This window comes from Aspergillus nidulans, chromosome VIII (genome assembly GCF_000011425.1).
Source record: "Aspergillus nidulans FGSC A4 chromosome VIII".
Taxonomy (NCBI): Eukaryota; Fungi; Ascomycota; class Eurotiomycetes; order Eurotiales; family Aspergillaceae; genus Aspergillus; species Aspergillus nidulans.
In genome coordinates, this window is record NC_066264.1 from 1,746,099 (window position 1) to 1,772,934 (window position 26,836).

General features: G+C 50.2%; 11 protein-coding genes across 11 annotated transcripts, besides 1 other annotated feature; 3 read left to right on the forward strand and 8 right to left on the reverse strand.

Annotated features, from left to right (window-relative positions):
* Positions 1-26,836: part of a sequence feature (contig 1.15 1752..178329(-1)) that runs on past both edges of the window.
* On the reverse strand, positions 97-2,573 carry ANIA_01014 (ATP-binding cassette long-chain fatty acid transporter PXA2; the record flags this gene model as incomplete). Its single annotated transcript, XM_050613256.1, has 4 exons — positions 1,937-2,573; positions 1,223-1,858; positions 262-1,159; positions 97-175 (listed from the first exon to the last, which is right to left on the reverse strand). Exons 1-4 carry the CDS (start codon positions 2,442-2,444, stop codon positions 97-99), a joined length of 2,121 nt encoding a protein of 706 aa, XP_050469085.1. The 5' UTR covers positions 2,445-2,573.
* On the reverse strand, positions 2,780-6,798 carry ANIA_10140 (putative cell wall biogenesis protein Mhp1; the record flags this gene model as incomplete). The annotated part of the gene is made up of 3 exons (XM_050613257.1): positions 2,780-3,753; positions 3,814-6,622; positions 6,655-6,798. The coding sequence occupies 3 exons, from the start codon at positions 6,796-6,798 to the stop codon at positions 3,089-3,091; spliced, it is 3,618 nt and encodes a 1,205-aa protein (XP_050469086.1). The 3' UTR covers positions 2,780-3,088.
* On the reverse strand, positions 8,820-10,191 carry ANIA_01013 (ribosomal 60S subunit protein L5). The gene is made up of 3 exons (XM_653525.2): positions 10,158-10,191; positions 9,952-9,992; positions 8,820-9,900 (listed from the first exon to the last, which is right to left on the reverse strand). Exons 1-3 carry the CDS (start codon positions 10,158-10,160, stop codon positions 9,039-9,041), a joined length of 906 nt encoding a protein of 301 aa, XP_658617.1. The 5' UTR covers positions 10,161-10,191; the 3' UTR covers positions 8,820-9,038.
* Positions 10,442-11,281, reverse strand: ANIA_01012 (HAD family hydrolase; the record flags this gene model as incomplete). Its single annotated transcript, XM_653524.1, has 2 exons — positions 10,442-11,173; positions 11,228-11,281. The coding sequence occupies 2 exons, from the start codon at positions 11,279-11,281 to the stop codon at positions 10,442-10,444; spliced, it is 786 nt and encodes a 261-aa protein (XP_658616.1).
* Positions 11,537-12,702, forward strand: ANIA_01011 (kinetochore subunit FTA4 family protein; the record flags this gene model as incomplete). The annotated part of the gene is made up of 5 exons (XM_050613258.1): positions 11,537-11,613; positions 11,688-11,866; positions 11,995-12,163; positions 12,216-12,278; positions 12,332-12,702. The coding sequence occupies 5 exons, from the start codon at positions 11,537-11,539 to the stop codon at positions 12,639-12,641; spliced, it is 798 nt and encodes a 265-aa protein (XP_050469087.1). The 3' UTR covers positions 12,642-12,702.
* Positions 13,048-14,796, forward strand: ANIA_01010 (uncharacterized protein; the record flags this gene model as incomplete). The annotated part of the gene is made up of 3 exons (XM_653522.2): positions 13,048-13,863; positions 13,913-13,973; positions 14,022-14,796. 3 exons carry the CDS (start codon positions 13,048-13,050, stop codon positions 14,477-14,479), a joined length of 1,335 nt encoding a protein of 444 aa, XP_658614.1. The 3' UTR covers positions 14,480-14,796.
* ANIA_01009 (L-rhamnose mutarotase) lies at positions 14,833-15,264 on the reverse strand (the record flags this gene model as incomplete). The annotated part of the gene is made up of 2 exons (XM_653521.1): positions 14,833-15,053; positions 15,141-15,264. 2 exons carry the CDS (start codon positions 15,262-15,264, stop codon positions 14,833-14,835), a joined length of 345 nt encoding a protein of 114 aa, XP_658613.1.
* Positions 15,537-17,367, reverse strand: crnA (nitrate transporter crnA). Its single transcript, XM_653520.2, has 4 exons — positions 17,159-17,367; positions 17,026-17,105; positions 15,877-16,970; positions 15,537-15,819 (listed from the first exon to the last, which is right to left on the reverse strand). The coding sequence occupies exons 1-4, from the start codon at positions 17,324-17,326 to the stop codon at positions 15,638-15,640; spliced, it is 1,524 nt and encodes a 507-aa protein (XP_658612.1). The 5' UTR covers positions 17,327-17,367; the 3' UTR covers positions 15,537-15,637.
* ANIA_10143 (uncharacterized protein) lies at positions 17,911-18,351 on the reverse strand (the record flags this gene model as incomplete). The annotated part of the gene is made up of 4 exons (XM_050613259.1): positions 17,911-17,977; positions 18,021-18,025; positions 18,088-18,190; positions 18,311-18,351. 4 exons carry the CDS (start codon positions 18,349-18,351, stop codon positions 17,911-17,913), a joined length of 216 nt encoding a protein of 71 aa, XP_050469088.1.
* niiA (nitrite reductase niiA) lies at positions 18,683-22,511 on the reverse strand (the record flags this gene model as incomplete). The annotated part of the gene is made up of 8 exons (XM_653519.2): positions 18,683-19,806; positions 19,854-20,011; positions 20,059-20,531; positions 20,578-20,780; positions 20,832-21,442; positions 21,494-22,033; positions 22,125-22,275; positions 22,336-22,511. The coding sequence occupies 8 exons, from the start codon at positions 22,509-22,511 to the stop codon at positions 18,804-18,806; spliced, it is 3,315 nt and encodes a 1,104-aa protein (XP_658611.1). The 3' UTR covers positions 18,683-18,803.
* On the forward strand, positions 23,779-26,750 carry niaD (nitrate reductase niaD; the record flags this gene model as incomplete). The annotated part of the gene is made up of 7 exons (XM_653518.1): positions 23,779-24,043; positions 24,109-24,208; positions 24,258-24,516; positions 24,584-24,819; positions 24,872-25,095; positions 25,162-25,785; positions 25,837-26,750. The coding sequence occupies 7 exons, from the start codon at positions 23,779-23,781 to the stop codon at positions 26,748-26,750; spliced, it is 2,622 nt and encodes an 873-aa protein (XP_658610.1).

Consider the following 26,836-nt stretch of genomic DNA (forward strand, 5'->3'; position numbering starts at 1 on the left):
TAACATAGGGTTTAGATATACGTGTAGCTCGTTGAGCCTGGTTTTGGCCCCTTAGTTATCCATCTATACATGAAGAGGGAATGAGCACCACACTATCTACGTAGAAGTCAACTCGGCCATCCTCTTCTGTAGCTCTGGTATAGCCCTCAATTGAAGATCGAGTTCTTCCTTCTCACTAAAAAGCAAAAGCAGTTAGTAAAAAAGCCAACACAGTCAACCCACGGAAGCAAAACGAAAAGAAAGAGAAAGGGCAAAACTTACTCCTCCAGCTTCATTCTCTTCTCCCAATCTAGTCCGGTAAAGATATACCCACCCTGCCCGTCAAACTGCAGAATCATCTTATGGTACTTCCACAGACTGCGACGATGCGAAACAGTCATGAGTGTCGTGCCAAGTTTCTTCGCCGTTTCATACATGACGCGTTCAATTTCAAGTGTGACGGAGGAGGTACACTCGTCCAATATCGCGAATTTAGGACGGTGGTAGAACAGTCGCGCCATTGCGATTCGTTGCTGGAGACCGATGGAGAGAACGTCGCGCCATTCCTCCTCGGCGTCCCAGCCGTCAGGACGATCCACGACAGAAGCAATTTCCACGACGGATAGGACATCGTACAGATCATCGTCCGTAATGCCCTTGGCGCGCATTTCGCGCACTCCGTCTGGGTATATGACCTGTTGGCGGAGGGTGCCGCGGGAGAGGTAAGGCCGTTGCGGGATGTAGAAGATGTCTTCAAAGCGAGGCTTCTTCACGCGGCCGCCGTAGACGGGCCAGAGGCCGCCTAGAATTCGGAAAAGAGAGGATTTGCCGCAGCCGTTAGGGCCGACAATGAGGAGGTGGTCGCCTGGGTGGACGGTAAATGTGAGTTTGCGAACAAGGACGTCACCATTGGGGGAAACGATGGGGACATCGGTGAATTCGATTGCGTCGCTTTCTTCAACGATGCCGCGGCCGGAGAGTACGGCAGCGTTTTCTTCTGTTGAGGCGGAGGACACAAGTTTCTTTTCGAAGCGTCCGGCTAGGAGGTCGTCCATCACATCAAGCAGGGATGATACACGGGCTGTGAAACCTGCTAGCTCGGAGATTTCCTTGTAGGAGAACATTAGACGGCCGAAGGCGTCTGATGAGGAGAGTAACATTCGTCTATTAGTGACAAAACCTGTTTCACGCATTAGTTCCTATTCGAGTACGGTTATTCAACCGAAAAGCAATAAGGTCTCACTTTCTGTACGGTCACCCATTGTCTGGGTGACTTGATCAGAGATTCTAAAGAAAACCGGGACACTGCACAGAATCAAACCCAGAGCGCCCCAGAAGTACTTGATAACGAAATCCTCCATAAATCCGTGGTATAGGCGCCTACGCAGGATTCGATTCACATGCTTAATGAGGGTGAAATAGCCCTTGTCCAAGGTGTCCTTCTCAGCTTCGTGGCCATGATATAGAGCAATTTCTTCACAGTAGTCGATTAACCTCGAATGGAGAAATCTGAACTCGCCTTCCAGGCGAGCTTCGTCGGCAACGTATTTACCGAACGGCGGCGTCAATGCGCGCATGACGTTGGCAGATAGTTGAACCAAGAGACTCATAATAAAGAGACCTTCACCTCCAACACTCTTCGAAAGCGAGTAATTGTAGATCATCATGTCAAGTATTGGCTTGGCCAGATTAGAGTAAAGTTCCGCCAAGCTATCAGAGAATCGGGATACGTCCACTGTAATGAGTTGATCAGGGTTCTTGACTCGGTCGTCCAGGCCGATATCGCATAGAAGGTCATGTTTGATAGGTATTTGTCGTGAATGTGATCGGTAAGGCGCTTGCGGTAGCTGAGTGCAAGCTTGCACTGATGATAAGACAACTATTTCGGGGGGAAACATGTTAGCTACGTTCTGTTCCGACAGCAATTAGTTTAACCCTGAATGTGCATGATGCTCACCATAGAGTTTGTGAACGTCGCAGGCACCCGCAACAATCATCCACCACACCAGTCCCAGCAGAAAGTCCTTTCCCTTCCCTCGCACCAGATTGCTGACAAGCCGACCGTCTAGCTCAGCAACGTACAGACTGAGGAGCGTCCGCAGCACCAAAAAGACACTATGGCTTATCAACAAGCGTAACTCTTTACTCCGCCAGCCCGGTATCACGATCTTGAGCAGACGTGCCAAGTTCCGGAAGAATTCACGATTAACGCCCACCTTCTTCCGTGGTTTGTCGCCGCCATCGCCGAGACTGCTGGTTCCTGGTTTCCTCCGCAGATCCACCTGACGCTGAGACGCCGCCTTTTGCTCCGATATAGCATTATGAATACGCTTTGCGAGGGCAGCAAATAGCGCGAGATAGACTGCGCGAGAAATATTTGTGCGGTGGCGGAGGTACAATGATGCCAGGCTGGAGAGAATCTGTCGGACGGAACGTTCCCTAGGGAGTTTCGACTGAGCAGCCATAGTGACGGAAATGGCCACTCACGCAAGGATAAAAATGACTTTATCCGGAATCAACGTAAGGCAACATGACCAGCGGCGATACTTCTTTGAGGAAAGTGATGATATTGTTGGATGTTGCTTGAAGAATGGTGAGATAGCTGAAGTGCCCCATGCATGTGAACGCGACCGTGACTCTCCGCAAAGCTGGGGATGGAGCCGAGGTCGGGCCAGGGTCGAGTTCGCCCATGATGTCACCCACCTATACACGCCTCAGGCATCAATTAACCATATCTACCATATTTTGTAGCTATATAGTTCAATGTACTCGTGGTTTGAGCCCACTTCAAAACTTCATGACAGATCCGCCTGGTAGTGAACAAGGCAGTTATTGAACAGTGATAGTACACTCGAACATACAGAGCCAAATGGACCCAGGGCATCCTACAAACAGCATACAAAACCAACATCACACCCATAGAGGTACAGACGAATAGAGGCCGAGTAAGAACATGCTATGGCAAGTATACGCTAATGATCATGAGAAAAAAAGAAAAAGCATGTACCGTAGTGGGTATATAAAAAATCAACAATACAGTGGCTAATAGAATGTAAATATGCGCACTATATCTTCGTGACAGAGATAGTCCGCGGAAAGAAGTGCTAAATCATGGAGCAGATGGTTGTTCGCGGCCGATGTTGCTTCCTCTGGCCCTACTAGTGTCGGACACAGAAGGCGTTCTCCTGCCGCTGTTGATTTGAGCAGCAATTTGGCTTTGCCTGAACCTTTCATAGGCTTCCGAGTCCTGCCGCTGGATTGCCCATAATTCTTCAACCGTAGAGCCCAGCTCCTGGAAAGCTTTGTCGGCACCCACACTCTCAAAGTGCGAGCGAGTTTGTTCTTCATGCAGACGATCCAATTTCTCACGCAATGCTGCCAATTGAGACTCGTCCATGATTTCAGAAGACTCTGCCTCCTCCGCCTGGTCCAGAGGAAGGAAGTCGCGACGGATGTTCTGTCCGAGACGGTGAACGTGGCCTTCTTCGGAAGTCATTGCGCGGGAGTAGAGGGATGTTATAGAACTAGTCCGTGATAGCCGGACAGCATACTGGTCGCCTTCATCATCATCGACGGCATTCTCATTATCAGCAACAGCCCCAGCCGATTGAAGGTTGCCTAGACTCGTGGCGAGATAGCTATCGTCTCCTGAATTCTGAGAGCTTGTGTCCTGGTGAGGCTGTAGAGGCTGTGGCACAATCCGTGTCTCCGGGTATTCATCCTCGAAGCGCTGGATCATTTTTTGCAGCGTGCTGTCAAGAAATTGGAGACGCCCTATTATTAAAACGCCCCGTTAGCACCATTCCAGCAGAAACGAGGCGACTTGAAACTTACTGTAATTAGCGTCATTGCCTGCACGATCCTCACGCACAAGTGCAGACTCAATTCTGCTGCGTATACCGCGAGCCGAATCTAAAAGGTTTTTGGACATATCGCGGGGACGTTTAGCAGCAAATGACCTAGATTTTCGATGCCTAGGTGTTGTTGTGCCACTTGGTGGACCGGACACATCGCCTGGCAAATGCTGGTCGAGGTTACCAAGACAAACCCCAAGAGCTTTGACTACACCCGTGCCTCCAATGACATAGTCCTCATCAGGAGCAAGTTCATCGTCATCCTCAGCCCCTTCTTCTGCAGTACCATGGCCGACAATATGCTGGAGGATCTCAGGAATCGGTACCAAGTTTCGTGGCTGCGATGAGTCGATGTTTTCAGAAAGCTCTGCTTCAAGAGCACCGCCTTCAAGATTGTGAAGACAATATGCGACAATCTGAGATGCTAAGGCTTTGACAACTTCATTGTTCTCGGCGCTTGGATCTTCAATATCAATGGCAATGATGGTCCGTGACACCCGCACTGCAGCGAGGAGAGATGCATAAACAGCACACGCTTCTTCCTGGGCTTCCGGGTCTGTCGCCGACGCAAGGGCGACGATGGCGGGATTTTCCAGTATACTCAAGTGGCTTAGACTCGGGCATTCGGGTAGAATCTCGGCAAGAGCTATCGTATGGTCTGAAGAAAGGTTGACATCAGCCAAATGGATGCGCCTCAGATTGGGCATCTTAGGAAGGAAGCGTCTAAGGGTCGACAATGCATCTGGCTGTGTCGAAAACAGCGCAGGATTATGTGAGAAATCAATAAACCGAATGTTAGGCAGTTGCGTAAACGCTTGGAGCAGCGGGTAGATGGTAGAAGGTGTCAAGGAACAATCTGCCAAGCTTAGCGCATAGAGAGGAAGGTGGCTTTCGATAGCATCGGTGATGAGGTCCAAATCTTCCCCTATCGGATTACCTCCTAAATCCAAGCCTTCACATTTGCCCGATTCTAGATACCGAACGACATGTTTTAGGCCTTCTCGGGTCACCCCGTTGTTGGCTAAGCCCAGCCTTCTCAAACCAACGGTTGTGGCAGCCTCACATATCGTTTTCACCTCTTCCATCGTAGGCTTGCATTCGCTGAGCAACAGTTCTTCAAGGTGGTCGCCACCGAACCGGTTTGAAAGAGAATTTGCGAACACAGTGGCCACATCAGGATTGGCAGGAGTGGAATTTGTCCTTTGCGGATTCACATTCGTAGGATCATTCAGTGGGATAGGGGCCGCTCTTGGTAGCGGAATGCCTGAGAGATCGATGGCTTTGAGGGATTTGGAGAGATGGATGAACAGACTGATATGGCGCCATCCTTCTATGCCAATTTTCGGATTATCCTTTAGAGACAGCTTTTCCACGACGCTGAATCTCTCAATCTTTTCCGTCGATTTGGCGTTACCATTTCTATTCTTCCCACGCCTTCGCCTCATCTGCTCCACGGTTTTAGTGGATAGTAGGCCTGAAAGTATGGCACGAACAGCATCGTCTGTCAAAGAGCATTTCTCAAGAATTAACTTCCGCACCGGTACAACGGCCAACCAATCGCTGAATGTGGCAATGTCTTCAGAAGTCATGGGAAAATTGCTAAGGTTCAGCACAGCGACGGTACCAGGGGACTCTGCTAGCGTCGATGAAGGCGACGAGATTTCATCAACGATCCGTTTGAGAACAGGCGTCTCACGCAACTGACAACAACGCCGATAGATCCGAATTGGATCTGTCGTTGGGTGGCTCTGCGCTCCAGGCCGAGCTCCACTAGATGTAGTACTTTTTGAATCGCTCTCATGATCATCAGCTGTCAGCTGCATTGGGATGGAGCCGTTTGCTTCCGCCAGTCTCCGCTTCCTCTCTCTTCGTTCCTTTCTCTCCTCTTCTGATCGCTTTTTCTTTTCTTGCTTCCTTGTAGGCTCCTTAATTTCGCCATTTGGCGCGTCCCCGTTCGTCGGTGTCGTAGGAGAGATGTTTCTGGCAGGACTCTCCTGGGTAGACGTCCCTTTACCACTCTGCGTACCTTGCGAACGCTTCGGCGATTCAGCCTCATCCTTACTCTTGGACTTTGAGTTTGTTCGCTTCAATTTGTGACCATTCACATCAATAACGTGACGTCGCGTCGTGCTTGGGCTTTCCTCGTCGGAATCCCGAGGTGCTATACCCGCAATCTCGACGTCAACGCAAAACGCAACCCGCCGCAACTTCGCCTGATTCAAGTTTGGAACTTTACACCTATCCCGGTCTTTATCAATATTTAGTGTGCGACGCTCACAAACAATACCATGGCCAGCGGCTGGCTTTCCCCCACTAGAACCCGAGGAAGATAGTTTCCTAAACGCAGTCTGCAGAAACGAGGGGCCCCGAGGCGAGCTGGAGGTAAATGGTATATTCTCATCCTTCTTCTCTTCTTCCTTATCCTTGAGCGAGTATGCTGCGCCAAACGGATTATGCATGTCAAGTTTTGAGGCGGGAGGGCTCGCTTTAGGCGCTGCAGAAGGTTTCATATTGGATTGCGACGGAGGTGTTGACCCAGACGAGAACTTGGAACTGATGCTTGAAATCCACGATCCGCGTCTTCCTATCGGTTTCGGTGCACTCTTCGGAGACGAATCTGACGCCGGAGGTGTTCCGTTGCTGGTTGCCGATTCGCCATCCCGACTTTCTTTGTCAGACCGAGAGCTGACGTTGTGAGCGTCCGATTTGACGACCGAGTTCGAGCGAACTAAGGTATCCTGTGACGAAGACGTAGTTTTGTCCGTAGACGTAACTTTGTCTGGTTTGGACTGTTGCGTTGTTATCGTTTCCACATCGTTACCGATCGACGAGACGGATCTGCAGCGAGAAAGATTGTTGTCTGCCAGAGGTTAGGAGGACCGAATGCCCAAGCCAGAGCCTGCAGATATGTACCTTTCTGAGAATGATGGAGCCAGCTCACATCAACAGTCTCGACACCCTCCATTTTCGGTTCGCTGTATCGTAGATAGGTAGACTCTTCGAAACGATTGGTGCAAGCAAGAGCGGCGTCACTAGGTCCTAACGACACAGAGGCATAACCCTCCGTCCGTACAGACGATGAAATCCGGTCCGACCGCAGAACGATCCACGATCCGTATCGCAGCCTGTCAACTAGAAGTCAAGATGTAAAAACTCGCTAGGAAGCTTAGCAGTAGTGGCGGTTGCGAAGTCCCATTCTGATAATGCGGCAGAACAATGCGGGAATCATAGTATGACGTTAGGACTATCAGACGGACATGGACAGAAGACAAAGAGGAGAGTGCGAAGGAGAGAAGTAGTAAAGGCCGACGTTGGATGATTTCAGGGATAACTAAGCCAAGGGGGAAACGGTGATTGAATAAAAGACCTATGGATGATTTGTGAACCACGGGGCAAGAGCGACATTTCTCAGCTCTTTCTGCGTCTTCTGGGACTTCCTGGGACCACACCAAAAGTCCGGAGGGACTACTACTTGGTGCGGCTAGACCGCCACCGTATGACGATTACTAGCGTGTATTATTCAGCAATAAGCTTCATGGAACAGGCCGTTGGAGAGACATTGAGCCCAAGTCTGAACCACACACTCTGGTGGGAGACGGTCTCGAAAAGGTTCTTGACCTAGCCGGCAGATTAGAAAAGGGTACGATTGCAATGGGATCCTGTACATAACTCTGAAAGGCTTGAGATGGTGACCGTATACTCGATTTACTGGATTTAAAAAATCCCAGGAGATCCCGCTCCCCTCTGATCTCCGGACATCGGAGACCTACTAGTAGTCTCCTATTCTAGAAAATTGCAGGTCCACTATACTTAATCAACGTCCAAGAACGATTCTTGGAGTCATCCAGGATGGGAGCCAGGTGTTTTATAATTCAAACCCGCTCTAGTTCCGATTCTTGAATCAAATCGAGCCACATTTCTCAGTCAGTCCGAAGAATCACCGCGCCAATGCGCCTGTGCATCATCTTCTACTACCCTCTGTCCTGATCCAGCTTCCCCGCCAAATGCTAGGCACGCTAAGACGACTAGCTAGCGACTAACAGCGCTTTGCGCAGGATATACCAGAAAATTTAAGTCCACGGTCCAGAAGATGTCGCAAGCTGCAAGGCAGGCCATGCAAGCAAAAACGCAGGACGTTAGAATTTGCCTCAAAAGCCCATGACTGTCTGATCTTCCTCGGCGTTACACAGAATACCTTTGCTGCAGACAACTGTTGCAATCAGTGGTTGGCAAGACGCATGCGAGGGCGATTACTGCACGCTTGATCCAGTTCTTTTTGCCCGCCCGCTCCGTCGAGTAACTGGCAGTTGATTTCCAAATTCCTTGTATTTTATAGAACGCACTAGTAAAAGCATTACCATGTTGAGGTCAGGTGATCGATGGCTGTGGCTGCTAGTGGAGTAGCAAACGACAGGCGATTCAACCTGCTGATCGCTGTTCGACTCCTTTAAGGCCAGCTTAGTGGTTTGCCTGAATAGTTCTTTTCGATTTTTCAGTGCCGTAAAATTCCCGCCTGAATATCGTGTCATGTGGGATTTTTCCATTATTTTCCATTATTATTACTGACCCAGTCAGGGACCAGAGTCTTGGATAGGCTATTCAAGACTACGCGTGCACGCAATTTGTGCAGTGAGTATCCATTAGTTGGACTCGCGGGTGTTCTCTGATTAATATAGATCCTCCGTACGTCTGACAGACCCTCCTTTGTGGAAGGCGGATCACAAGAGAGGTTACCCTATTGGGAATCATATTCCGTCGGCTCTCGCGGCATCAAACATGCCGTAGGTGCCGTAGATGTCTTCACAGAGGATAGAGCATTTTTTGCATCCATCCGCAGTTACAAAATGCCCGATATACCTGGCAAGAAGTTCGGTTAAGAGCTGTGGTAGGTGAACCGGCTTGGGTTAACCATTATAGTATACAGGTCGAGCCTACTATTGGACATGCCGGCCAATATATTGGAGACTTGAGCTTTAAGAGAAAATAAACCCATTCGATTGCCCGCGCCCAATAATACTCCGGAAATAAGCCCTAGACAAAAAACAAACATCGTCATAAAGTCATCAAGCTACAAGCAGGATATCTGAAGAATCGACGACTGGCAAGCCCTATATTGTGGACAAAAGTAAACTTTTCTGCTTTGACTATCGCACTCAGCTAGGCATCAAGTACGATCAATCCGCCTTCCGGTCAAGGAAAAAACATTTAAGCAGCAAGCTCACGGATCTTAGCCTCAACACGAGCCTTCTTCTCCTCATGGGAGAGCTTGGTCTTGCGGTACTTCTTGCTCTCAGCCTTCCACTCCTCCTTAGTCTTCTTGGGGCCCTCGGACTCGTCCTTCTTGAAGGGGTCGGCACGGATGGCCTTGTGGGCTTCGGCGTAGAGCTCCTCAATGTCACCGGCGTCAATCTCGTTCTCGGTGTACTTGTGGAACTGGCCGCGGAAACGCTCCTCATCGTCATCAGCGAGGCCCTCCATGTACTCGGCAACGTGACCACCGAAGATGTAGCTGCGGAGAGTCTCGGCGTCGAGCTCCTCAGCCTCGATGTCGTAACCGGGGAAACGGCTCTCGGAGTGAGGAATGAAGATACCACCGTCAGAGGCACCCTTCATGGCACCGAAGACACGGGCACCAGTGGAGGTACGGGCAAGACCAACGTCGAGGAAGGCCTTGAAGGGGCGGCGAGTACCCTCCTCGGTCTCGGCAGCCTCAGTGAGGGAGAACTCTCCATCGGGCTCCTCAACACCGGTGAAATCCTCGTCAAGGCCGAGCTTCTTGAGAGTGCGGCGGGCAAGGAGGAGACCGGTAGCGTAGGCGGCAGCCCAGTTGGTCAGACCGTTGGTGATGCCATAGCGCTTGAGCTCGTGGGAGTAGGCGCTGGCGAAAACCTTGTCACCGGTGATTTCAGAGTAGACGATCTGGGTGACGATGTCGCGGTTGGTGAAGCGAACGACCAGGCGGTACTTGGGAGCGTTGTACTTGTTCTTGGCCTGGGTGATCAGGCGCTTACGAGCATAGTAGTCGGTCTTTCCCTCTCTGCGACGGCGGTACTTGGTCTGGTAGCGACTGTGGATTTTATTAGCAGGCAGTTTGCGCATCGAGAATTTGCGATCTTACCTGTAGTACGCGCTGGACTTGACGGTCTTCGAGTAAGGGGCCTACCAGACAGTCATTCGAGTCAGCAATTTGCGCTTCAGAAAAACCCTCATCCGAAGCATCTTGCAAAGACCCGAAAAGCACGAGAAAAACTCATGTTTTCAGAGGACAGGCCAGAAACAATGCAACAGTGTTGCCATTTCTCAAGAATGGCAGTATTTACTCACCATTTTGACTGTTGGGCTGGTTGTCGACGGTTGCCTTGCAGAGAGATCAAGAAATTTTGTGGGACGATCTATTTGTGCAATTTGTGGACTGTCGCTTAGCTGGGTCCCGCAGCAGTTGTGGTCTCCGGGTGGGCGACGACTCGACCTCAAGATTTAGGAACTAGTGTCTGGAACACCAATTCTTGTTCCTAAAGGATATAAATCAATTTCGCTGAAATCACTGTTCTATGCTCGAAAATCTATCGCGTGCTGCATAGTATATACTCATCATCATGCTTTGGCTCTCAAAGCTTGGCTTGATTTTCCAACAACTGAAGCCCAGTAACCTTCTCCAGCTCTTTGACTGCGTCTTCTATATGTCCAAGATTCACCTTGATAGTCCTCATTCCTATAGCCTTCGCAGGCTTTAGATTCTGGCCAATATCATCTAGAAAAACCACATCGCAAGCACGCACAGGCTGCTTGATGCCCTTTCTCTGAGCTGCAGCGTTCATCTCCTCCAAGGCAACCTGGTATATCTTCGGATCCGGCTTTCTCAGACCAGTATGCGCGGATGAAATGAAGAAGTCGAACATTGTCTCACGGCCGATCGTATCTTTGTTGAATTCATGATCGTCAGGGAAGATAACCGTATTCGACAAAGCTCCCATAATGAACTTGCCAGACTCCTTCAGCTTCTTCAACGCCGGCCACATGGACTTATCAGGCGTTCTTGATACCCTCATCATCTCCCAGAATAGCCATTCTGCGTCTATCTCAGGCAACGGTGGGTTCGCCTCTAAGACTTTGCTGGGATCTTTTTTTTGAAGACCCTCGTTGAATAGCTTCCATAACTTTGGGTCCCGCAGGTCCTTGTTAAACCCAGCAAAGAAGTCGGCGTCCATTTTGATGTCTCCCCGCTCCAATTTATGCCAACTACCGTGAGGGGAGGTGCGGGAGATGCTGAAATTTACCCATCCGGGGGGTATATTATGAGCAATTTCATAATCCAAGATAGCTTGAAATGGTGATACGACCTAAATAGTTATCAGCACTTGTAGTGGACATCCTGAGGTCTCGCAACGGCTTACACAAACGCCGCCGATATCGAACAGCAGGCCTAATGGCCGTTGGCTTTCTGTCATAGCGAAGTAGCAAGAACAATTCTGTGAGCTCTTTTATAAGATATTCCGGATAAAACTGTCCTTTTGTCAATGAAGGAAGAACAATGGCGTTTTGACAGCAGTTCTTACGTTGACCTGTCTTTGCGGAGTAAAAAGTGGTTGCCGAGGTATACATCGGCCAAAGGCCTTTGGAAAGCGCTTCGTTCAAATCGGCGAGGACCAAACGCAGCCAACCAACGCTTAGAGGTCCCAGGCCAGCTTGCCTCAGTTTAAGTAATGTTCTTGCCCCTATTATATACCTCAATTCAGCAGCTTAGACCAACTGCCAGGCGATTCCTTGTCCTCCCAATCACGTGCGTGATGCCGTTATCGATAACTGGCAGTGTGACGCGCTTGGTGCTTCTTCAACATAACATTCAAACTACAGTCACTATGGGGCCATGGAGTCCTCTCGGTCCATCCCCGAACTGAAATCATTGTTCATTAGGGCGCAGATTCGTATTTTGTCGGAAAGCCTTGAAGCACCGGAGGATTGGCGAAGTTATGCCACCGAGCCAGTAGAAGAGGACCTGAGCGACAAAGTGGTTGGTGATGTACTGCAGAAATGTAAGTTCAATGCACTCGCCTTGCTGCCCTTCAACTAGCGTTGTCGCATTCACCTAAGCCGTTGCATCGACCTTGCTTCCTGTTATGCTCCTGTCTAATTAGCAGAGACTAATGTACCTCTGCCTCAGTGAATGCAGCATTAAAACAACACAATCGCGTTATTTACTCCTCTCAGGCGATCCAGCATGTGGCACAACAAATCGCGAGTCTATACTGGGCCTCGGTCAATCAAGCTACCCGTGAGGTAACCTCGCTTGAAAGAGGCGTCGATAAGACTGTCGACCTGTCTAGTCACCCGTTAGGCTTGCTCTCATTATCTATCTGCTGCTTATAGCTGACACGTTTCTAGAAATATTACTCAACTTCCTAGGGAGCTCTATGACCAATCCGCAAGCGAAGAGGAACAACTCAGGTGGGCACTTCCTTGCGGTGAGTTCCAGTTTTACCCGGCTCATCGTTGTACAGGTACAAGCGCCTCCGAGAACGTCTTGCGAACCTTGATAATCAGCGGCAACAGCGACAACGGCGTCTGGACCAATTGCGACTGCTGCAACGTCTTCTGGAACCGTTCCGCGAACCCCAGACGAATGTCCAACCCAACCTTGTCACGAAAGACGGAGAACTGGTTCAAGAATTAGAGAAGATGCGGATGCTGGTTGCACGGGTCAGTGGCCGCATCGCGCAGAGCCAGGCGGCTAACAATGATGATAGAGATGAGGTTTCATATGTACTGGATACGGAGCAGAAACTTGCAGCGCTTCTTGACATGGATTAGCTAATCCTAAGCCTGTAAATATAGTCGACCATCTTCGAGATGCACATGAATCCATGATATATATATTTGACCTATTCCTGTTTGTTAGTTTCTACGTGGTCCAGTGACACAGGTACGGAAAGAACCGACTGAAAATGGTTTAGATTTCCCCCCTTAGATATAGCCTACAGCTTAGGAAAGTTTTGAATTATTGCCTATTTTCTGAAGAGAAGTGCAAGGGGGAAACTGTAGGGTACTTGAACTGACTGCAGCTGCGACGGTGACAGGAGTGTTAAGGAAATAGAAAAAAGAAACACCAAATACTCTTTCATCCTGCCACAGATTTCTTGCATCTCACATTCCTGTAGAACACCATTATCCCTACAGTGATAAATTCCTATTATTTTGAACACGATCTGCTTTTGCCATGGAGAAATCAGAAAAAGACGACTCAATCTGTGGCTCCTTTGAGAATGGTGCTCGGGACTTGTCATCCGAAACTCCGGCGCTTGACTGTTTTGGTGAAGCGGTGCCCCCAGTTCCAGCTTCAGACAGTGCTTCTCCATTACCTGAATCACAGCACCGAGCTCAACAATACAACGCGATAGCGAAGCCAGTATCGACTTCTCTTCGCGATTCTTCGCCTAATTCGAGGTTCACTCCTCCTCTACCCCCATTTCCAGACGACGAACACGCCCTTGTACCCGACACCATCGCTGCGTCTACACCTTCCAGTGCTTCGAAGGCACCGTTTGTGCGTGGGCATCGTCGTCGCTCCACCCACGTTAGTCGTCGGGACCTTGAAAAGTTCAGAAAGGAGGTCCTGGGTGTTGAGTCCACTGGATTTGAATACGACGACGAAGGCGCGTTCAACCAGAATACTAAGGAATACGAGTCGCAATTGGCAGAACTGAACCGTGCTTTCGACGCAGCAAGTATGTCTATGAGCAGTAGTAGTGGCAGCAACTCTGGCTCGGGAATGTACTCGAGTTACGATAATTCAAATTCTGGACCGTCCAACATACCTGGTGTTCCCCGCCAGCCTATACCTTCACCCATGGCTACTCCACCCCCACAAGTCAATGGCGGCGGTATGGCTGGGATGAACGGCGGAGTGCCGATGAATGCAGGACATCAGATGGATCTGCGCCATTTATTCGACATGGTACTAGAACTGAGCGACGTGCTGAAGAACAACCGTGATATGACTAAGAGTATCGTCTCTAGCGCGGAGGAGATTATGGTTTGTTACTCGCTTTTCTGCTTCGATTGAGCTATGCTGACAATTCTAGAAACGTTCTGCGTCGGAGGGAACTAGCCCTAATATTCAGCAGGTGAACGGGGAAATCTCTAGTGAGTCTCTGGCCTTAAATAAGGGGAAGCAGCTATTAACACAACTAGGTGCTCGCATTGCCGAGCTTGAACGCGCGCTCGCCAAGGAAAGACGTTTGGTAGAAATCTTGAAAAATGAGCAGATCGAGAACACCAAACTGATTGGGGAGTATGAGGCGGCTGTCGGTATTATGGTGGAGCAGATTCGCAACTACTGCCACAACAACAATATGCACTACCTGGCTCAAAAACGCCACTACAATAATCTTCTCCAGGCGGAGCGTGATGCTCATCTGGAAAGCCGTTTGGACCGTGACCACTGGCATGCGCAAACTCTGAAGTGCGCCGAGATGATTCGCACCGCTTATCGCCTCCGCTGTGAGGAAGACGAACTTCCCATCCGTATCGTTGCCGGCCTACAGAACGAGGTCCGCGCCTACCGCAATGCCCTTGGCATGGAGCCCGAGAAGCCAGAGGAAGAGTACGGCTGGGAGATTCTGAAGGATGTTCCGGGAGGCTCTGAGTGATGTAGCGCACGCTGCTGATACTGTATGAGTTATGATGATTTTCGACACACATTTGTTTTCCATTGCGGGACGGCGTTTTGGGTACTCATTTTCTCGGTTTAGCAGTTCGCTCGTGAAGGATACCCATCTTTGCATGACTTGCGTGTACTTTGCCTAATCTCGATACTGCTGCTGAAGGTTTACGTCTGTCATGATTTCGAGGGCTTTAGGTGCCGGTCATCCTGAAGACCAGAACATTGCGAGACTAAACGCCTTCTGAACTGTCATATTTCCGACCATCCATGGTCAAAAACTCCTTTGAGAAGAATACCAACAATACTATGTACAATACATGATCAGCTTTCTTTCTGCTATTACTCCGTGTAGAACACCTCCTCTAAGACTTTCCACCACCCCGGCCCCTCCGCACTACTCACAGCTCCAGAAATAGGACTCTCCTGCATCCCATCCGTCATAGCCCACCACTCCCGCACCATTGGATTTGCACGCATCTTTTCCATGTCGCCCTCATAGTCATCCCCGACGTACTTGAACGTCGCAAAGAGCGTGCGCTCATTGTCAAAGAATATTGAATCTGCCGCGTCCCATCGAACAATTAGCCCAAACACTATTCATTTCCTCGTTTCCCGTCGAACGAGAAACTAATGGATAGGATACGCACAATCACGGATATTACACTCCTTGATCTGCTGCAGGACCTCTGGCCAAACATTTGCATGGCATTCCTTGTATGCGGCGACGGCGGAAGGCTTGAGGTGCACAATTTGGGCGATGCGACGGGCCATTTTCTTGCTCTTTTAATTCGCTTAACGGTTGATCACTGAAAGTTTTTTTGTAAACTGGCTTGAAGATATTTTGAGTGAAGGTCCAAGGGAGGGCGAAGATGTATGTTACCTCAGACCTAGATGTTGCCCCTCAGTTCGGGGAGTATTAGCCCGAAGGAGTGGGTAGTTAAGCCTGGAATTTATGCAGTTCCTCCAACGGCAAACTATATCATAATAGAAAAGAGAGTACGGGTATGAAGGTGGACATCAGGTATGGCCAAAATGCATTCACAATCATCACTCAAGTCTATAGTATATCATGGTATCATATCGCTAAACAAAACAGAACAAAACCGAACCCAAACGCCTCTTGAGAACCCAATCACACGGTCAACTACTCCCTCATCTGACTTTTCGGCACAGGCCGAACCCAGGAGACAGAGATAAACACGGCCATGGAAATAACACCTAGAATCCAGATGCCGCGCGCGTAGTCGTGATGACTATAGCGGAAGATGATGGCGAAGATGATACCGCCGAGGTTCCCGAATCCACCCACCATGCCGGAGACGATCCCTGTAACTGTTAGTTGAATGTCCTTTCAAAGTTGAGCGCAAAGTGGGAAAAACACACCATTAGCATAAGGATGAACATGTGGTACAAGCGAAAATATTGCCCCATTGCAAGACTCAAGAAAGAAGGCCAACCCGGCAGTAAGACCAAACATAGTCGCTTCGGACTTTGGATCTGAGAAACCCATTGCAATCATGAATGCACCCATGACAACACCTAAAAACGAGAGGAGGAGTTTCTTAGCCCAGGGCGTGTTCGTTTTCCGGTAAAGGAAATCCGCCAGAAATCCACCTGCCGGACGACAGACAATATTAAGGAACCCGAACATAGCGGCCCACTTGCCGGTCTGCGTTTGGCCCATGTACGGGAAGTTCTTGTCATAATAGTCGCCCAGGATCGAGTTGATTGCGAGCTCAGACCCAAAGGAGCAGGCGTAGGGGACTGCAACGGCCATCGTTGCGAGGCTGAATATAACATTAAAAGCCTCCTTGCGGGAGGGAGAGGCAACGGCGTTTGCGCGGAAGGCGTCGAATTGGCCGATTGCCTGGGACTGAGGTTCTAGTGGAGTCTCGGTGCCTTTCTTTTCGACGTCGGGAATGGCGTACGCAATAATGGAAGGGGGTCCGGAGGGACGGGAGGACTGTGCACCAGAGCTAAGGTCGACAATGTTGCCTTTAGATGCTGTCTGGGTATCCTCCTTCATCCAGATGTGCCGCTCGGACCATTTTCCAGTCGGGGTGTCATCGCAAGTGAAGAGCATGCCTAGGGCGGCGGCAACGATTAAGATAAAGGGGACGATGTAGGCGACGCGCCAGGCCTTGTGTGCGGGGAGGCCTTGGTCACGGATGAGGGAGTCGAAGATGGCCGGCATGACGAAGTATGTGATACCGCCACCAGCGTTACCTAGACCGGCAGCTAGGGAGTTGGCTGTCCCAACTATACTCTTGTCAAAAAACCCTGTGCACCAGACTTGGCAGGGAACGAATGTGCCGCCGAGGATGCCGATGAAGAAGCGCAGGGCAATCAGTCCTTGGGGTGAGGTAACGAGGCCGGCCATCGCGGTAGGAATGGAGCCCACCAGCAGTAGGCCGATAAAGACTAGTCGAGGTCCGAAACGATCGCATAGGGGGCCGCAGATAAGTCGAACTAGTAGTCTGATATAGGGTTAGGGCTGGCTCTGCGTCTTGTCCTTGCATGCAGGGAACTTACGTAGCTAGTAAAGCAATGATGTTTGAGTTTGCAATTTGTGTTTGGGACATGTCGAGATCATCGCGGATAGTGACAGTCAACTGGCTTCACTGTTAGGATTCCTTCAGTCCGGTTGTCGGAAGAAGAGACTCACCAGAGGCGGGAAGGCATACCATGAGAGGAATGCAAGCATGAAGCCAAACCATGAGAAGAAGAAGACTCGGCCATATGTGTTGAATGGGTTCAGGACTGGAATAGTGAGGGCCTTTCTGTTGTTAGGGTTGACCTCAGGAGAGGCTACCAGCAGCTTGGCGAAGTCCATCTCTTCAACGACTTCGCCTGATCTGGTTGAATAAGGATGAAGTTGGATCTAAACTCGACTTGTAGAAGAACGGATCGGCCGTGCTATTCTATACCTCGAGGATATATATGGTTTTAACCAATAAGACGAATGATATTAGAAGAAAGGGAACTGCAGTTCGTAGAAAGATATCAAATAGGCTAGACAATTGCTTGATTGTTATCCTGGGATATAGCCAGATCAATGAGAGACGGGCCTGCTATATAAACAACAGGCACAATCGTCAATCAGAAACAACTCATGTCTGACTGAAAAGGAAGTGTCATGTATCTCCCCGGGATATCAGCATGTCGTCAGGGCTAGGACACTCGGGAGCCAGCACAAGAACAATCAGGCAGTAATCTATCAGGGTCCCGAACCCGATCACGATTAGAAATGGCAACCCGAGTGATGTCTCTTTGGTATTTGTAACGAGAAAGCCGCGAGATTAATCAGACCAAATAGGCAAGGCTGCCTTCAAACGGTGTTGGTCCGCACCCACTCAGTGAGCTTCATGGGAGCGCTGGCCCGTGGGAGTGTCAAAGCCATGCCGCATATTCCGCAGGCTAATAGGCAGCGGAGGAGTCAAGGCCGTCAGCGTGGATGTGGTGTGGCTGAGGATGGAGCTGACCGCTATCAACGACATCGAGATAAGAAAAGTATATGACCCACAGACCGGATCTACATCTCGCACAGAGTTTTAGCCTTCCGATAAGGCAATCCAGCCTTTTCGCAGTACAGACTCCGCGGGTATTTAGAACCTGGAACCAAACGGAACTGGCTGTTATGGGTCGAGACTCGTCCATGTGGGCGTTGAAGACGCAGTAAAAAGCAACCTCCGTGCAACTTTAACGTATATCTGGATGTCACTGCATGAAGAATGACAAAAATGTCCACGATCTCCTCGGAACTGTAAGTTCAAGTGTTGAACTGTTTGTTGTTCGTCGACTGCAAGTATGTGCTGACGGCTCCACGGGGACCGTTCCGGTGCCGTTTTTGTGTGCCATGATGATGACGGTAGTCTCTGAGGCCAGAAATCAAAAACCAGAGTTGAATTGGCTCCGCGGAGATCTTAAGAGGTAAATGGGCCCTTTTCTAATAGTGTTATCGGGGCAGATGGAGGATTGCGGAGGGAAAATGGGTCTGGCTGCGTCGAAGAGATAACAACCTCACCGGCCAATCAAGTAGAGTTTAATCATCGAGTGTTTTGGCCTCAGGCATCAACCATATCAGGCCCTACTCCGTACTCTGCATTGTACAGAGAAGCATTTATGTCGCGAGGCAATTCAACTTATGTAGGCAGCGTTCTATGGACTGTTACCGATTCGAGTATAGTATAATCATAGATTGTTTAACACTAGGTATAATGCATAGAACCGCCTGAATAGAAAAACGCCATGCAAACCAATAAGCATGTCCACCATACTAATATCACATCGCAAAACGTATCCTCGTCAGTCTACCAGTCTATTGTGTTTGAAGGAGACCGAGTGGGCTTGCTGCCCTCAATTCCCTTGGCGCCGGCTCTCTTCCCTTTCATCCCGCTGTACTTCTTGTCATACGCCTCAAACGGGTCCACAGCTTCACCCTTCTTCACCTTCCACTTTTCCGTACCAAGAACGGAATCCAGCTCCTCAACTGGTGGAAGTTTCATGTAAATCCAGCCATCTTCCCGCTCCTCAACTGGGAATGTGGCAATATTCATCGCCTCATCGTTTTGGCAACGGCCAGCCTGCTCGCCGTTGAGTTCGAAGTTCCGCTTGTGGTACGGACACGATACCCAGTATTTGCCGTTGTCGTCGTCGCCAATCAGACCGTCGGACAAGACAAAGGTTCGCTTGTGAGGGCACATTTGTTGTGTAGCGTAGTACTTGCCCTTGACCTTGAAAATGGCCAATTGGGTATCACCGCGCTTGATATTGGCGGACGAGATTGCGGGTGGGCCGTCGGAGAAGTAGTCAGCCTTGATAACTGGCTGCCACGAGAGGCTGGACCATTGGTGACCCTTGAAGTCTTCGTTGGCTCCGTCCTTGGGCCAGTAAGTCGGGCGCACTTGCTCGCGCTCCTTAACAATTTCCACGTTCTCGACCGTCTCGTCAGTGTTGGCGAATTGTTGGAAGTACTTGCGACGTTTGGGATTTCTGACTGTCTCGGTCCATTCGCAGAAGTAGCTGTCAACCAGCTCCTGCATTTGACGCTCCATCTCTGCTGCTATTCCAAGTTTATCATTGAGAACAACGTCCTTGAGGTATTCAATGCCGCCCGGAAGGCTCTCGAGCCATCTCGCCGTTCGCTGGAGTTTGTCTGCAGTTCTGATGTAGAAGATCACGTAGCGATCCAGGATCGGAATCACCTCCTCAGGTGGTACATCCTTGGCAAGTAACTCTGAATGACGGGGTTTGGCACCTCCGTTGCCACCAACGAAGATATTGAATCCCTTCTCGGTAGCAATAAGACCAAAGCTATTCACGTTAACGGCGCTTTTACCAAAAAGTGATACGTTACTCACTCCTTGTTTTGAGCTTCGGCACACTCTCGGACACAGCCAGAGACAGCACCCTTGAACTTGTGTGGAGCTCGGATACTCTTATACCGTTGCTCCAAGCGGATAGCCATTCCAACGCTGTCTCCGACGCCGAATCGGCACCAGGTTGTTCCAACACAACTCTGAATTCCGTTAACTCGGTTTGCATTGACTTAAGAATAAATCTCACCTTAACAGTTCGGAGTGACTTGGCGTACGCATGGCCACTCTCCATACCGGCATCGACGAGCTCAGTCCAAATATCGAGTAGATCCTGCTTCCTGGCACCAAACATATCGATACGCTGACCACCTGTGATCTTGCAGTAAAGATTGTATTTCTTGGCTACCTGCCCAATTGCAATCAACTTGTCGGCTGTGATTTCACCTCCAGGAACTCGAGGGACAACCGAGAAAGTCCCATTTCTCTGAATGTTGGCGAGGAATCTATCGTTGGTCTCTTGAAGTTCGTGATATTCTTTGTCCATAAGGTGGGGGTTGAAGAGACTGGAGAGGATAGACGCAATTGCCGGCTTACAGATCTCACATCCTAGCGAGTCTGGGCACTTTCCAGCCGACTTCATCACATCGTCAAAGGTTCTTAATTGACGGATAGCTATGACATTGTAAAGGTCCGCCCGCGAGTATGGAATATGGACACACACTGCACAAAATTAGCGATAAAACAGAAACTGGGCCGAAGCACATACGGTTGTTTGAGACTTCTTGACCCATGTCCAGCATGGTTTTGTTGAAGATGGACTGCACTAGAGGCATACAGCCACCACAACCCGTTCCTGCCTTGGTGCATGACTTAACGTCTGCTATCGTCTTGCAAGTGCCGCTCTTGACGCTCTCTACCACGTCGCCCTTGGTTACATTGTGACACGAGCAAATCTGAGTGCTGTCATCACTTTGGACCTGTTAGTGAACGAGCGGTTGCGCAACTCGACATCGAACTTACAGATCGTCTGCATTTTCTTCTCCACCGCTCTGGGCACCCAAGATGAATTCACTGGGTGGTACTTCCAGAGGCTTCTGTGACTTCACCATCTGGTTCAGCTTGACATAATCCTTGGTATCGCCAATCATCATACCGCCAAGAAGGTATTTTCCATCCATGGTAAACAGGTACTTCTTGTAGACTCCGCCAAAAGGATCTCTATACGTGAGGGCCTTGACCTGAGGTTCTTCTTCACGGTTAGGGTCTGCAGCTCCAATAGATTCGGCAGACGGTCGTTGCCCTGGAAGGAATTTCGGTCCATCTCTGTCGGCGAAAAAGTCACCAAAACTGGCAACATCGACTCCTAACAGCTTGAGTTTGGTGCTTAGGTCCGGCCTGTTGAATCTCTTCGGTTCCTTGTCCGGGTTTGTCAAGTTAAATGATAGCACATCGGCCATCTCAATACCAGGAGCAATGATACCAAAAGTCTGGTTTTCCCAGCTAGCACACTCGCCAATAGCGTAAATGTCATTAACCGATGTTCGCAAGCTTTCGTCAATGACGAAGCCGCCACGCTTTGCGCATTGAATACCGGTGCTTCCTCCCAGCTCGTCTCGCGGTCGAATGCCAATCTATGGTTAAGTCAGCACCATACAAGCAGGATGAAAGTCTTGGAAGCATACAGCAAAACAGATACAGCAACAATCAAGCTCCTGGCCGTCCTCGAAGAGAATACCAGTCACATTGTTGTCGTCATCAGTATGAATCTTAGCCACCCGTTTCTCGTGGAGCACCTCCAAACCGAGGTCTCTGATCTTCTTAGTCACAAGGGAACCGGCATCGCCATCCAGCTGTCTGGCCAGCACCCATTTGTTGCGGTCTATTAATTTGACACTGCCAAAGTCTTCGAGATCTGTCATGGCCTTGGCAGCTTCAAGGCCGAGTAAACCGCCTCCCACTGTGACACCGGTTTGGCCCTTGTGATTGGCCGCAAACTCCATGAGCCGTTCAAGGTCGGAAATGGTACGATAAACAAAGATCCCCTTGGCATCATGACCAGGCGTGCTAGTAGGAAGCACGGCGTCTGACCCAGTAGCGAGAACAAGGATATCGTACGAAACAATGTCACCGGTTGAGGTCTTGACGGTTTTGTGTTGAGGAAAAACATCGGTCACTCGGGTATTGAGGTAGTAGTCGAACGATCGGTCCTTGAATGAGCCGTACTGCAAGCACATTGTCAGCTGAGCACACTCCGAGCCATGGGCCACGCCCGTATTATGCCCGGACCACCCGGACTACCCCTGGACCACTTACCCATTCTTTCGGGTTCAGATATAGATCTTCGATCTTGCGGTGCTCGAAGTACGACGACAGACCTACACGGTTGTAGGCAATATGCGGCTCTTCTCCAATCACGACGATATCGTACTTGCGTCTCTCTGAATCTAGCTTGACGAGTTTCTCACTAAGCCAATCCAGTCAGTCTCAACAGATATTACAATATCACATCCTGCACTCCACATACATGAATGCAACGGCAACCATGCCCAACCCCACGACGACGATCTTCTGCCGCCTGTTGGGGTCTTGGTCAATGTCGCCTCGAAGTGTGGAAGGGTCGACTCCGTCAATAATAGGGATGCCATTATGAGCACTGGCAGTGACAGTCTCACCGTTCCGGGGACCGTCCAGCAACGGCATGATGGCGGGCGCGGTGATTGAGCAGGGGGTCTGAGAAAACACAAGTCCCACAAGAGCCGGCCGCGGGCGACGCTGCCAGCTTCATATAGCGGGAATCCATAGTGTGGCACAACGAGTCACCAAACGCCTTGGTGATTGTATCTCCGTGGCATCGGAGCATGAGATAATTAAATGGGCCAATGACTATGTGGTAACACGCGAATCAGCGATCTCGCAATGGACGACCGTCATCGATATTGAACGCCACGAGAAACGGGGGTTTAGGATCTGGAGTGTGGCTAGAGCCGCTTGACGATAATGAGCCGGCGATAAGCATGATGTTGGCGCTGTCATTGTTTGGTGGATGTGGATCATCGTGGATGGCTTCGATGCACTGCCTGAATTTCCGCGGAGTTGGGCTGGAGATCGAATGATGATATTTGGGAAGTCTGGCCACGGCTCAGGGCAGCGTTCTGATTGGGCATAATGGTGCCATGATCTACCGCCTTCTTCCCACCAGAGATAAGAGATTCCGAGGCTCTGATTGGACAGTGAATCAACGATAATCAAGCCCTATCTCTATCTATGAGACACGATCGAGAGTCATCGGAATTGCCAAAAAGCGCCGGTGAAATCACTTAAATATTACATCGACTGTGAGTAATAGCCATTGATCATATTCTGGACAGTTCCCAGTTCCCGGAACATTCAGGATCGCGTAGGTGGCAGCAGTGACTGTACACTATGAGCGGACTCCTACCCAGATACGCTCACGCCATAACCCTATTGCCACTAGATGACAGTACGAGCCTCTGACCGTCTGGCTTGCCGTTGACCCGGGCTGCAGTATTCTTGCTGTATAATTACTGTATATAGTACTGGTCAGGGCTAGCACTTGCAGCCGGTTCGCGGCCCGCGGAGATGGAGCCCTGAAGTGGATCGTAGGATCCAGCATATTGCCTGCTGTCCTTAGAATTAGAAAACGAAAATACTCTGTTTCTCCGAGGCTGAAAGGCAGCGGGCGGCTGCCAACTGTATTTCGTCTTATTTTGTCTCGTTTTGTCTTGATTTGGTCTTATTCCATCTGTTTTCGTCTCATTTCGTCAGATCCCGCCGGCCTTTGTATTTGACGAACTACATATCCCCCACGTCAGCCTGGAGCCAGAACCCGTGCCCTATACTATCTAATCGACCTTGATCTGGCATATCTACCAGTTCATGCCGTGGTCGCTGCGAATTCTTCAGTAATCTGTACCTCTATATTATTTTCCTATCCCATACTCTCACAATGTCTACAACCGTCACACAAGTGCGGACGGGCTCCATACCCAAGACTCTCAAGACTTCCCAGATCAGGGTCGAAGAGCAAGAGATCACAGAGCTCGATACTGCAGATATTCCTTTACCTCCTCCTTCGAAAGAACCAACCGAGGTTCTAAGTCTAGATAAAACTACACCAGATAGCCATGTCCCCCGAGATCCCCGGCTGATCCGGCTCACTGGCGTTCACCCGTTCAATGTCGAGCCTCCATTGACAGCACTCTTTCAGCAAGGTACGCTCTATGGATCTATGGTATATCCTTACCTTGTCTTCGAATCGAAAAGCTTACAGTCTTAGGCTTCTTGACGCCTCCTGAGCTATTCTACGTCCGGAATCATGGCCCAGTGCCCCATGTTCGCGACGAGGACATTCCCAACTGGGAACTCCGCATTGAAGGGTCCGTCAGTCTCGTTTCAGCTTGTGAACTACTCCCTGACAAGTGCTAGACTCGTTGAAAAGCCAATCACCCTCAGCTTCAAGCAGATCCTGCAGAACTATGATCAGATCACAGCTCCTATTACACTAGTATGTGCAGGCAACAGACGGAAAGAGCAAAACACAGTACGGAAATCGAAAGGCTTCTCATGGGGCTCGGCCGCTCTGTCTACTGCGCTCTTCACCGGGCCCATGATGGCCGATATCATAAAGAGCGCCAAGCCCCTGCGAAGAGCAAAGTATGTCTGCATGGAGGGTGCCGATAACTTGGTATGTCCGCGTGAATGAAGCCCTGTCTTAGAGGATCAGGGTTAGTTGATCCGTCTAACGTTTATAGCCGAACGGAAATTACGGGACATCCATCAAACTCAACTGGGCCATGGACCCGAATAGAGGCATTATGCTCGCGCACAAGATGAACGGCGAAGACCTCAGACCAGACCACGGTCGTCCGCTGAGGGCCGTCGTACCGGGCCAGATTGGAGGGCGCAGTGTCAAGTGGCTGAAGAAGCTTATCATCACCGACGCGCCCAGCGATAACTGGTACCATATTTATGACAACAGGGTGCTACCGTACGTCTCATCTCGTTGACTGTTATTTCTCACTCATACTAATGGTCTGCAGTACAATGGTCACGCCAGATATGTCGTCCCAAAACCCGTCATGGTGGCGCGATGAACGCTACGCCATCTACGATCTGAACGTCAATTCCGCCGCCGTCTACCCCCAGCACAAGGAAACCCTGGATCTGGCCGCCGCGAGGCCGTTCTACACAGCAAAAGGGTATGCCTATGCAGGAGGCGGACGAAGAATAACCCGTGTCGAGATCTCGCTGGATAAGGGCAAATGTACGCTTCCTAACTACCAAGCCCATAAATCTGCATCCCGTTGAATCCACTGCTAACATCTTACAGCATGGCGCCTTGCGCGGATCGAATACGCCGAAGACAAATACCGCGACTTCGAAGGTACGCTCTATGGCGGCCGCGTCGACATGGCCTGGCGAGAAGCCTGCTTCTGCTGGTCCTTCTGGTCCCTCGACATTCCCGTCTCGGAACTCGCAAGCAGTGATGCCCTACTCGTCCGCGCAATGGACGAAGCACTTAGTCTCCAACCAAAGGATATGTACTGGTCTGTCCTTGGTATGATGAACAACCCTTGGTTCCGGGTCAAGATCACCAACGAGAATGGGCGGTTGCTCTTCGAGCATCCGACTGATATCACTGGCTCGAGCGGGTGGATGGAACAAATCAAGAAAGCAGGAGGCGACTTGACGAATGGGAACTGGGGCGAGAGGCAGGAGGGTGAGGAGCCTGTTGAAGCGGAGCCCGTGGTGGAGGTCAATATGAAGAAAGAGGGCGTGACGAGGATCATTGATCTAGAGGAGTTCAAAAAGAACTCGTCGGACGAGAGGCCCTGGTTCGTCGTTAACGGGGAGGTATATGATGGCACAGCATTCCTAGAGGGACACCCCGGCGGAGCTCAGAGTATCATCTCGGCTGCTGGAACGGATGCTTCTGAGGAGTTCCTCGAAATCCGTAAGTTCTCCAACCCTGGCCCTCTATTATGTCCTTCTAACGTCATGATAGACAGCGAAACCGCCAAAAAGATGATGCCAGACTACCATATCGGCACCCTCGACAAAGCCTCGCTCGAAGCCCTTAGAAAGGGCAACGCAGACACAACAGACTCATCCAGCGATCCCCGCCCTACTTTCCTTACCCCCAAAGCCTGGACAAAAGCTACTCTGACGAAGAAAACATCTGTCTCCTCCGACACGCACATTTTCACTCTCTCCCTTGAGCACCCATCCCAAGCCCTCGGCCTTCCAACGGGCCAGCACCTGATGCTCAAAACCCCCGACCCAAAGTCCTCGAGCTCAGGCAGCATTATCCGCTCGTACACCCCGATATCACCATCCGATCAGCTGGGAATGGTCGACATTCTCATCAAAATCTACGCCGAGACACCCAGCATCCCCGGCGGCAAGATGACCACAGCCCTAGATACCCTGCCGCTCGGTTCCGTCATCGAATGCAAGGGTCCTACTGGGCGTTTCGAGTATCTAGACCGCGGAAGGGTCCTCATTAGCGGAAAGGAAAGATTTGTCAAGTCTTTCGTCATGATCTGTGGCGGGACGGGCATCACGCCTGTCTTCCAAGTCCTTAGGGCTGTTATGCAAGATGAACAAGATGAAACGAAATGTGTCATGCTTGATGGAAACCGGCTAGAGGAAGACATTTTGCTGAAGAACGAGCTAGACGAATTCGAGGCTTTGGCCGGGAAGAAAGAGAAGTGCAAAATTGTGCATACACTGACGAAGGGGAGTGAAAGTTGGACTGGGCGGAGGGGACGTATTGATGAAGAATTGATTAGGCAGCATGCCGGGACACCGGATAGAGAGACCATGGTTTTGGTTTGCGGGCCTGAGGCGATGGAGAAGGCTTCAAAGAAGATCCTACTGTCGTTGGGATGGAAAGAGGAGAACCTTCATTACTTCTAGACGGGTTCGCATAGGTTTGGGGTTGTATCTTGGCGTTGGGACGGACTGGGTATGGTGTTTCTTTTGGATATATGACATGATATGTA